Genomic DNA, 11,351 nt, shown 5'->3' on the forward strand with positions numbered 1-11,351 from the left:
TATGATTACGAAGGTGAGGAGGATCACTTCAACTGGGACAGATACGACGGCGCTCAGCTCGACGGGGCGGAGCGGGCTCAGATAGCCCCATCCCGTACGACAACGACGACACCGTGGCCGTACTTATGGAGATCGCACAAGGCCTCCCGCTCGCCGCAGCTCAGGCGGCCCCGATGGCGGTCGTTGACGCACCACAGATTGTAGCGGCGCCCGTCGAAGCAGCAGCCCCGGTACCCGACCTATACTCCCCCGAGATGAGACGGAGCTGCTCGCAATATATATGACGGCAGCACTCAGATGCGGACGGCCATGGCTAGCACCAGCCGCGCCCACTAACCCAGCACAGGCTCTACTATGGCAAGGTCGCCAAAACGCCAGACAAACTATGTGCTATACCCTACGCGGAGGGGGTGAGGGAATTCCTCACTCTCACGTGGGCACGCCCCAAACGCTGCTGATCCACCCAAAAACAGAGGTGCCTTCTCGGTCGACACAGCAGACCCCAAGGTAGCGGGACTGGACGGCATACCCGAGGCCGATCGTCTGCTGGCGGGATACCTGATCAACCCGACTCGGCCCCAGTACTGTCCCGTGGGGAAAGACCCTGTTTTCCCAGACCAAAAAGATAGAGCGGCCTCAGCCTCGATCAGACGAATCTACAATCACCTCACTGCCATAGCGAAAGCCCTGAACGCCGAAGCGCTCCTACAGGGCTCTCTCACCGTGCTGTTGGAGTTGGCAGGAGACGCCACCACAGCTGAACAGCAGGCAGAGGTGAGACGTCTGAACGACGAGGCCAAGCTCATGACCAGAAACGCCGTCGAGTCCCTGGGTCGAGCCATGACGCTGTGTTTCATGCAATAGCGTACACGGTGGGCGGACATTTTTCCCACAACTGGAACACTCCGCGCCACCATCCTGGATCGACCGGTAACACCGATCAATAACACTACTCCGAGGGTCTTTAACACCCCCACGGACTTTGTTCCAGGGAGCCCTGACGGAGCTCATTGCTGCCGGGGAAGACAGCAAGAGAAACGCGGAAGGGCTGCGTCACCTACAAGGTCAAGATCCACCCAGACACGCCGCCCCTCCACACCGTCCGCCACAACGGGAAGCTCAGCCCGTCCACCGACCGAACGAGGCCACTCAAGGGGTGCCCTGGAGGTACCGGGCAGAGCGGGGACAGACTCGCGGTCAGCCCGCCGATAGAGCGGCAGCCGGCCGCGCTCGCAGCCAGCCACGAGAATACATCCCTCGGGGAGCTCCCCGTGGAAGAGGCTCCTACCACGGACGAGGACGTGGCCGCGCTAGATAGCGTGAGGAACTTTTTCCCGGGGGGGGACCAGAGGACCGTTCCCCCCATGCCTGGAGGTTCGAGCTCGGCTCCATGTGTAAAGGCTACGGGCCCCACATCGGAGCCAGAGGTAAAGAGAGCGAGAATGATAAACACAAAGAGAGGAAAAGACACTGTGAACATTCCGCCGAAAAATGTTGTTGCTGCTGTTATTCTGAAACATGCGAATGCACTTGTGTACAGAAAATGTTCGATAAATGTACAGCCTTATTTTGTAATAAAGCCTTTGATTACATCAACGCCTCATATATTACCACAAAGAGGTTCCTCCAGACCAACAAAACGACGGCTTCTACAGCCGCTATTTCCTGGTCAAAAAGAAGGGGGGGGGGGGGGGGGCTACGACCAATACTGGATCTCAGAGCCCTCAACAAATACCTCAGAATCTTCAAATTCAAAATGCTGACGGCAGCGACTCTACTACGTTCTCTGCGCCAGGGCGACTGATGCTTATTTCCATATCCCGATGTATCCACCACACAGGAAATTCCTGCGATTTGGATTCGAAGGGAAGATATACGAATAAAAGAAAGAAAATCGACTTGGTAGTCTAAAATTTGTCATGTAGTATCTTGACACATAGGGGTAAGTAGCAGAATAGTATTTTGGGGCATGCTACCATTGTATTGTTAAATATGACCTGCATCATCCACAGAAACACAAAGAAATATACTGTCCGCTTAACAAATAACAACAAAGATGGTTATTTTCCAGCACATTACAGTGAATATCACTGCCTCACTTGTATATAGAAAACTTCCCATATCCCTAAGCTTCAATTTAAGCCCAAGATGACCTTTCTATCTTGAAAATGACTCTTTCTGTAGCCAAAATTCTGCACTATACCTCAAATCTGTGAAAATTGTATATTCAAAAAACTAAAAAGTGCCTTCCCTGGAAATCATCTTCTTTCATTATATCATCTCCTTTGGGTGTGTTGGACTATTAGCCAGCCACAGATACTTGTAATAAACCCTTAAGTACTAAATAATTGCAATGTATATTGTCTAATTAAGGAACCTTTTTGGCAAATTATATTGTTCTTCTCAATACCTTATTCAATTGGTTTTAGAGTTAGATAGATAGACAGATAGATATATAGATAGATAGATAGATAGATACCTTCATTGATCCCACAGGGATACAAATACAGGACATAGAAGTAGTATAGTAATTTCAGACGAATAGCAGCACAAGACAACTTTAATATGATACAAAAATAATGTAAAATAATCTGCTGCAGAGCAAGGAGCCAACACAGTCAACAAAATAAAATAAAGTATACAGATGTATACACTCTATACAATCATCCTGTGTAAAGTAGACCGTAAAAAGGCAATCCTAGTTATGACATCAGCACAAACCAAAACACAGGTGACAACTGACATACAGTATCAGCTATAACAGAAATATGTTACAACTTACAATGTCACATAACATCACTGAGTCACAGAGGTTCAATTACCTAACCCCTTGTTATCATTACTTTAAAGCAAAGGAAACAGTTGTGCATATTTTACTTTTTTCTTTCTTTTTTTGAGTGGTGCAACCACTCCAAGGAACACCAATGTCCGTCCCTCCTTATGTCTCTTTATGTATATGTCCCTATGTTTAGGGTACCAACAGGGTACTTCATCAGTATCTGAGTCTGTCAGCTGTGCAGGGGTCTCCTCCTCACTGCATTGGTTGGCACAGGTTTGTAATTTACACAGGTTTGTGCATTTCAGCCCATTCTTGAGACATGTGCACTCAGGTATTTTGCATGACCTCACACACTTGCAGGATAGCAACTGCAAGACAGCATCTGGTGCTGGGGAACCACGCATCCACTGCATTTCCAGCTGCCCTTCATCATTTGTGGTCCACCCATGGTCCACAAGAGACCGTCTCCAGATAGCAGCCTGATGGTTGGCACGAATTGAATGCATAAACAGGCAATCCTGACATGGTGGAAGCTGGCTGGTCAGACAGGGCATACCAAGAAGCCTTCCTTGAGCTGGGCCGTGCTTGGACTCTCTCTGATGAGCTCTCTAAGAAGCTGGAGGAAATCACTTGCCGCATGTATGTACCCTCTACACACACTACAGAAGTCAATCTTCTTCGCTACCAACTTTTCTGCACCAGGCGTGGAGAGGTAGAGTCCAGCCAGCTTCCACCATGTCAGGATTGCCTGTTTATGCATTCAATTCGTGCCAACTATCAGGCTGCTATCTGGAGACGGTCTCTTCAAACCCAGCCATATGTACCAAGCCCTGTGGACCATGGGTGGACCACAAATGATGAAGGGCAGCTGGAAATGCAGTGGATGCGTGGTTCCCCAGCACCAGATGCTGTCTTGCAGTTGCTATCCTGCAAGTGTGTGAGGTCATGCAAACTACCTGAGTGCACATGTCTCAAGAATGGGCTGAAATGCACAAACCTGTGTAAATTACAAACCTGTGCCAACCAATGCAGTGAGGAGGAGACCCCTGCACAGCTGACAGACTCAGATACTGATGATGATTAAAAAAAAATCGGAAGTACCCTGTTGGTACCCTAAACATAGGGACATATACATAAAGATGGACATAAGGAGGGACGGACATTGGTGTTCCTTGGAGTGGTTGCACCACTCAAAAAAAGAAAGAAAAAATAAAATATGCACAACTGTTTCCTTTCCTTTAAAGTAATGATAACAAGGGGCTAGGTAATTGAACCTCTGTGACTCAGTGATGTTATGTGACATTGTAAGTTGTAACATATTTCTGTTATAGCTGATACTGTATGTCACCTGTGTTTTGGTTTGTGCTGATGTCATAACTAGGATTGCCTTTTTACGGTCTACTTTACACAGGATGATTGTATAGAGTGTATACATCTGTATACTTTATTTTATTTTGTTGACTGTGTTGGCTCCTTGCTCTGCAGCAGATTATTTTACATTATTTTTGTATCATATTAAAGTTGTCTTGTGCTGCTATTCGTCTGAAATTACTATACTACTTCTATGTCCTGTATTTGTATCCCTGTGGGATCAATGAAGGTATCTATCTATCTATCTATCTATCTATCTATCTATCTATCTATCTATCTATCTATGTAACTCTAAAACCAATTGAATAAGGTATTGAGAAGAACAATATAATTTGTCAAAAAGGTTCCTTAATTAGACAATATACATTGCAATTATGTAGTACTTAAGGGTTTATTACAAGTTTCTGTGGCTGGCTAATAGTTCAACACATCCAAAGGAGATGATATAATGAAAGAAGATGATTTCCAGGGAAGGCACTTTTTAGTTTTTTGAATATACAATTTTCACAGATTTGAGGTATAGTGCAGAATTTTGGCTACAGAAAGAGTCATTTTCAAGATAGAAAGGTCATCTTGGGCTTAAATTGAAGCTTAGGGATATGGGAAGTTTTCTATATACAAGTGAGGCAGTGATATTCACCGTAATGTGCTGGAAAATAACCATCTTTGTTGTTATTTGTTAAGCGGACAGTATATTTCTTTGTGTTTCTGTGGATGATGCAGGTCATATTTAACAATACAATGGTAGCATGCCCCAAAATACTATTCTGCTACTTACCCCTATGTGTCAAGATACTACATGACAAATTTTGTAATTGTAATTTTAGTGAATTAATGTATGCCTTTACACAATTTCGCCAGAGACATATACCAAAAAGGGGGGTTTGAGGTGATAACCACTAAAAAGCTGCCAGTCAGCAAGGTCTATCATATCAAAACCTAATCTAGGGATGTATAGGAATAAAAAAATCACAACTAAACTTTGCCGCCTTTTCGGTACCGATATCTCGTCCGGCCCAAGGACTATCCATCTGGGTCTTCATCCGCCGGCTCAAAGATGAGCAGCGCCTCCTGGTGGAGACTGTTTGAGGGATGGCAGACCCGCGGTGAGCGCCCACCAACACAGCGGAGAAAATGGAGGAGGCAGGAGGAGAGGCTGAAGAGGCAGTACCGGAGGGATGAGAGGACACTGGAGCAGTATTGGGACTAGGCAGTGCAGTACCTGATCGTCAGCTTTGAATAGGCCAGAGGCCTAATATTGCCTATATACTTTTTTTAAACCCCACATTTTGTTGGGTGGTACTGGTAGCCTATATGGCTGACTTTGTTTTTTGTTTGTTTGAGGGAAGGAACCATTAAAATCCTAAAAGATCCCAACCCTATACATGCATGCATGAATGTTATGTAAAGTCGCCGGTATAGAAATGTGAGAGACCACAGCTATGAGGGATATGGTATTGAAGCCCATGCATTTTCTATGATTTTATCTTACATGCAAGGTTCTTTGAGGCACCGCACTGTTCTCTGCACTCTATTTATGTGATTATTTACCTTGTTGTATAGTTAGAGCTTTGATTACACTTGTTTACAAAAAAGTCCACCTTTCTAATTAATCAGGACATTTAGAGACGTATAGGCCTATACACTTCTATATATATATAAAAAAAACAGAAATCATGTAAGGAGGGAAAATAAACATGTACAGAAAGGGAGGGGGGGGGGGGGGTGGCTTAAGTAAGTATATCATGATCTTATTCGGTTTCTTTGGCCTGCTACAGAAAATGCCCCCCAACGTCTGCTCAGCCTTATTCATGATGCGTGCGTAATTGTGCGTCTCCACCTGCATGTGAAAAAATATTCATGCACAAATGTATAATAATAATAAGGTAATGCCGTCACTAAGGCAATTGGAGTTTACTGGTCACTGTGACAAGCTCAGCTCAATAACGGACATACTGTAGCGTAGCCTATCTAACGTTGGTTGTTCAAAGACGCAGGAGTAGGCTAGACAAGTTGACCGTGTTAAAATGTGACGACATTTATTTTTGCATCAATATTCATTCGTTTTCAACCTCCTGGCGTGAGTGAGGAGACCGGGTACATCTGCTATTTTCGCGTGACACTTTGGTGCGGTTAACAAAGTGTGTGTGTGTGTGTGTGTGTGTGTGTGTGTGTGTGTGTGTGTGTGTTCGATGGATTGAGTTAATTTGAGTATAGAGAGGAGCGCGCGCCATGCAAGCCCGACAGTTCGTTATGGTACAGAGTCAGAGATAATTGTATATAATATACAATTGTAATAAATAATCATTATTGGTTTATTATTGGTTTGAATTATCAGTTCAGTTTATTTATTTATTAAGGTAATGTTGACACATGGGGAGGGGGGTCTGAATGAAATCATATATTCAGATGTGCGTGTTGTGTGCAGAGAGAGAGAGAGAGAGAGAGAGGTGCGCCGTGCAAGCCCTGACAGTTCATTATAAAGATAATTGGTTTATTATTGTTAGTTATTAGTATTGCTGCGATGTCCCGTGTCGGAGTACCGCCATTCCGACAATTAGAAGTCAATGTCGGAATGGCGGTATCTCGGAACGGGTTATGGTGCTGACCTGTTCTGACATTCCCTTTGTTGATCCTTCCTACCTGTCCATTCAAACTCTAGACGGGCCCGCCCCAAAGTTATTTGTGCATGTCAGCCGCGCCCGGCAGCCGGCGAAAACTAGTTCTCAACAGGCCCGGAAATGAAGGCCCGGCCCTACCTGGGCCCCTCATCAAACCCTGTACACTCAAGACATAATTGTCCAGACCTCATCAAACCCTATACACTCAAGACACTGCCCCTGCTGCCACCCTTAGATCTCCATACATGGAGCTGACCTGTTCTGACATTCCATATTATGTTGATCTGACCTCATCGAACACTGTACACTCAAGACATGCTCCATATATGGCCAGTACAGAATTAATTCCATATGTTGATCTGTCCTCCCATGCCGGAGCTCCAGTCTGCCGTCACCCAGGCGGGTGCGTGCACGTGACCTTCCCCTTTAGGCAATAAAAAGCAGATTTTATTGTCTTATTCATTACCTTCAATAACACAATATACGTATACAGTACAACTAAAACCCATGACCCGTGGCATACTCAGCCTACGCACAACTGATTGTTTTAATTCAAAGTCTTATATATATTGTGAAATGTTTATTGTTATTCCGTGTATCTACAAGCTCCAAGTGTTGCGTCCACATGCAGCACGTTGTGAGCTTTCTATTTTCGGTGCACCACTCACCATGAATCCAAGCAATTTTCAGTGCACCACTCACCATGATTCTGAAGCAGAGGTCCTACCGCCCACCACAAAACAATGTGCAGACTTCCTCCTTCCCACCAGACACACAATGGAGCAGACTTCCGGGAAGTGTTTTTTTAAGTTAACTTTTTTTAAACTTTTTTTTAGTGTGTGTGTATGTGTGCGTGCGTGAGTTTGTGTGTTTTTAAGTGGTGCAACCACTTCCTTAAGTGATTATGTGTGTGGGTGGGTGACTGCCTGGCTGGCTGGCAGGTATGAGCATGAAAACAGCATGGTTGTTTTTCACCACCTGTGTGCAACCTAACACACACACAAACACACAGTACAGTACAGTAGAGGGACCGGCACATGGTAACTGTCATTTCTCAACCGTTTCGGATGCGGGGCGGCTCGCCGGAACCGAGCCAGCACCCTGGGTGCGTTGTAGGTCTAGAACCCCCCCCTCTCCCCCCGGGAACCCCCACACGGAGTTGCGGTTTTATTTAAGTTTTTTAAGTTTTTTTTTTTTTTTAGTGTGGTGTGTGATACAGCTGCACCCTCTGGTGGCGGGCCAGTGGTGTTACAGCGTGACACACACAGACAGACAAGACACTTCAGGCCATCTTCTATAGTTAGTGCTCAGTGCGTTCGCAATCACTCACCCTGGAGTTCGCAATGAGCCTTAACAGTTTACCCCACTAGAGGGGGGAGTGGTCTCCACCCAGTAATCGGCCAAAAATACCCTGAATAGGCTGTGTTTTTTTTCCTGACCGCTGTGTGGTAATAAATAATTTTGGGAGCATTCAAAACAATGTGAAGACTTCCTCCTTCCCACGAGACTTTCCACACTGGCTTTGTTTCCCCCCGACATTATCTCAGCACGTGGCCCTTCTTGCCATAGCCGTCCACCAGCTCCGGCATGACGCTCTCGTCCTCCTCGGTGTCTTCGATGACGGTCCTGCCGACCAGCGCGAAGATGTCCTCCGGCGGGACCCCCTTGGGCTCGGCCACTTTGACCGCCAGCATGTCCAGAGTCAGGACGGTGTCCCTGGGGATCCGAGCCCTGGCCACCACCGACTTCCCCAGCTTGTCGTGACACGGCTTCTCACAGGGGAGCATGGCTTTGACGCCGCTCCCCAGGGCTCTCTCCACCAGCCGCACGGACCGGACCAGCTCCGCCAGCTCGGCGGGCTCCAGGGAGGCCGCGTGGTCGCTTCCCTTGCTCGTCTTGTCCAAGGTCACGTGGCGCTCGATGACCTTCGCCCCCAGGGCGACGGCGGCCACCGAGACGCTGATCCCGGACTCGTGGCCGGAATACCCGACGGGAATGTCGGGAAACTCCTTCTGGTACTCGGCGATGACTCTGAGGTTGACGTCCTCTTCGTCCAGAGGGTAGGCGCTGGTGCACTGCAGGATGGCAAAGTTCGCGTTGTGCTGCTTCAGCGTCCGGTAGACCCGGCGCATGGTGTCCATGGACTGCATGCCACTGGACACCACCATGGGGCGGCCTTTCTTGGCCGTCTTCTCCAGATAGGGGAAGTTGTTGGTGTCGCCGGAGCCCACTTTGAAGAAAGGCACCCCGAGCTCGTCGAGAAACTCCACGGCCATCTCGTCCATCCCCGAGGCGGTGAAGAAGATTCCGATCTCCTCTGCGTACTTCTGCAGCTCTCTGTACTGCTCGTGGCTGAACTCCAGGTGGCGCTTGTGCTCGCCATAGGTTTTCCCCCAAGAGTGCTTGGAGGCGTAAGGCCGCTCCAGGGCGCGCTTGTTGAACTTGTGGTCCAGCTCGCTCTTCTGGAACTTGGCACAGTCGGCACCACAGTCCTTTGCCATCTTAATCATTTCCTTGGCTCTATCGAGGTCTCCCTGGTGGTTCTGTCCGATCTCGGCGATGATGAAACACGGACTGGATCCTCCGATCATCCTCCCAGGGCACAGTTCGAACGTTAACGGCATTCTGTCACTGAGACAGAGACACGGCAGAGGGACTGTATGGAACGGTCTTTGTCCAATTTGGAGACGAAAGGAAGGTCAATCGAAAGAGCGGCCAAGTAGAAATGTGTGCTCAGTTGAGCACATATGTCGAAAAGGCCGGGTGGAACTCCATATTCGGACAAGACTGATGACTTCAACACTGGACGTCACTTATTGGGGACTCATATCTCCACCAGACCGGGTGGAACTCCATATTTGTACGAGACCGATCTCATCAACATGACATCACTAATTGGATCAGGACTCAGGTAGAGCGGAGTAGGTAGCCTGGAGAGTTCGAAGCTTACAGCACCGTTCCAAATTAATTAAATGTCATGGAACAGTTGGTTTATTTCCATAATTCCATTCAAAAAGTTTAACTTTCTAACTCAAATTGATATATTAAATTTCCTTCTGCATTGGTCAGTGTACATCTGTACAGAAATGTACAGATTTCTGTGTATACCTATGTGTCACCGTTATCTTTAGCACAGACCCGCATTTGACCATTTAGTATAGCATCTATGTTAAAACAAGACTATAATAATTGTCTGAGAATGGGGTTGAGGAGGCTTAATTGCGCCCGGAGGGGCTGCTGGAATAGGCAAGGAGGCCTGTTCCTCAGTCTCTGTATATTGTTACTCTGCTAAATCGTCTTAATACATTCTCAACACTTCACTTTGTCATTCCTTCATCTTTGGAAGATTATTTAATCTACAACAACGCAACCATGTTTCTTCGGGAGGCATACTTTGGTTCGACATATCATTGGTTCGAAGGAGCATTGTTCCGATGTGCGTTAAAGGTTGGGAGAGGGTTATGGTATAGGTTTAGGTGTGCTGCCCCGTGGGAGGTTAGGTTTGATGATTATCTTTGGCACTGTGCGAAAGACAAGCCAAGTGAGCCAAGACAAGTGAAATATTTAATATTATACTACTGGCAATTGGTTGAAATATGCTCTCAAGCTGTGCTGAAATGAGCATGACAGCACACCTCGACGTTTGAGAACGTATTAATCGAAAATAGAATAATGTGTGTTACTTCCCTTCTCTAACTTCTCTTCTATTTTGAGGGTAAAATAGCTTTTGGGCTTCTGTGCACCGGGGCAAAGCTTTTTCCTGCAGAAAAAACTGTATAACTGTGATGATGCCCATTATTATTATTTGTATTATATATATTTTTTGTTTACAGGAGGCACATATGTCATTGCTTCAACTTTGCAATGGATAATCAATAGGCTACAAATCTGATTTAGCAATGACTAAACATATACTGTTAAGTTGTTATAATCAATAACATATATTTACTTTCCAATTTCAATGCGTTTTGGCTTTCAAATGGTGATTCCTGCGCTCCAGACATGTGTGCTTATGAGGAACGCACAATATGCCTATAAGACGTACGTGCAATCAATCTAACTGAGGCCTTGTGGATTGATTAGAGTACACATGAATACTATAGCTGTCAACTATAGGCCTAAATCCAGCTAAATCATCATCATTGTGCAATATGGGGTTCCCAGCTGCGCACATGCCGCTTTGCATGTTCATTCCAAAAATACAGTTAAGTATGCAAAACAATATAGGCTACAGAAATGCGTGCATGAGTGCGTCCCGTGACTCCCGTCCGTCAGAGGGGAAGAGTGCGTCTGAAGTGAAATGCCAGGGGCTGCACATTGGATAGCCACTAATAATAATAATAATATGTTGATGAATATAACTAATGTGCACAGACATATCATATCGCACCAGACATCGGTCTTCCCGACCGTGTAAGGTAATTAAAATGGTCATAATCAGATATAGACAACTTGTGACTTTGACGCACGCACGCGCACACGCACGCACGCACGCACGCACGCACGCACGCACGCACGCACACACACACACACACACACACACACACACACACACACACGCAATGTCACTTCATTACGAC

The 11,351-nt window shown here is 46.4% G+C and overlaps 2 protein-coding genes across 2 annotated transcripts in view; one reads left to right on the forward strand and one right to left on the reverse strand.

Annotated features, from left to right (window-relative positions):
* Nucleotides 1–11,351, forward strand: part of LOC308319331 (uncharacterized protein) — a 95,121-nt gene that overhangs the window by 57,967 nt on the left and 25,803 nt on the right. The window lies entirely within an intron of this gene.
* LOC308319513 (N-acetylneuraminate-9-phosphate synthase-like) lies at nt 8,310–9,395 on the reverse strand (the record flags this gene model as incomplete). The annotated part of the gene is made up of 1 exon (XM_080769618.1): nt 8,310–9,395. One exon carries the CDS (start codon nt 9,393–9,395, stop codon nt 8,310–8,312), a length of 1,086 nt encoding a protein of 361 aa, XP_080625744.1.

This window comes from Protomyctophum bolini (assembly GCF_963924005.1).
Source record: "Protomyctophum bolini genome assembly, chromosome: 8".
Taxonomy (NCBI): Eukaryota; Metazoa; Chordata; class Actinopteri; order Myctophiformes; family Myctophidae; genus Protomyctophum; species Protomyctophum bolini.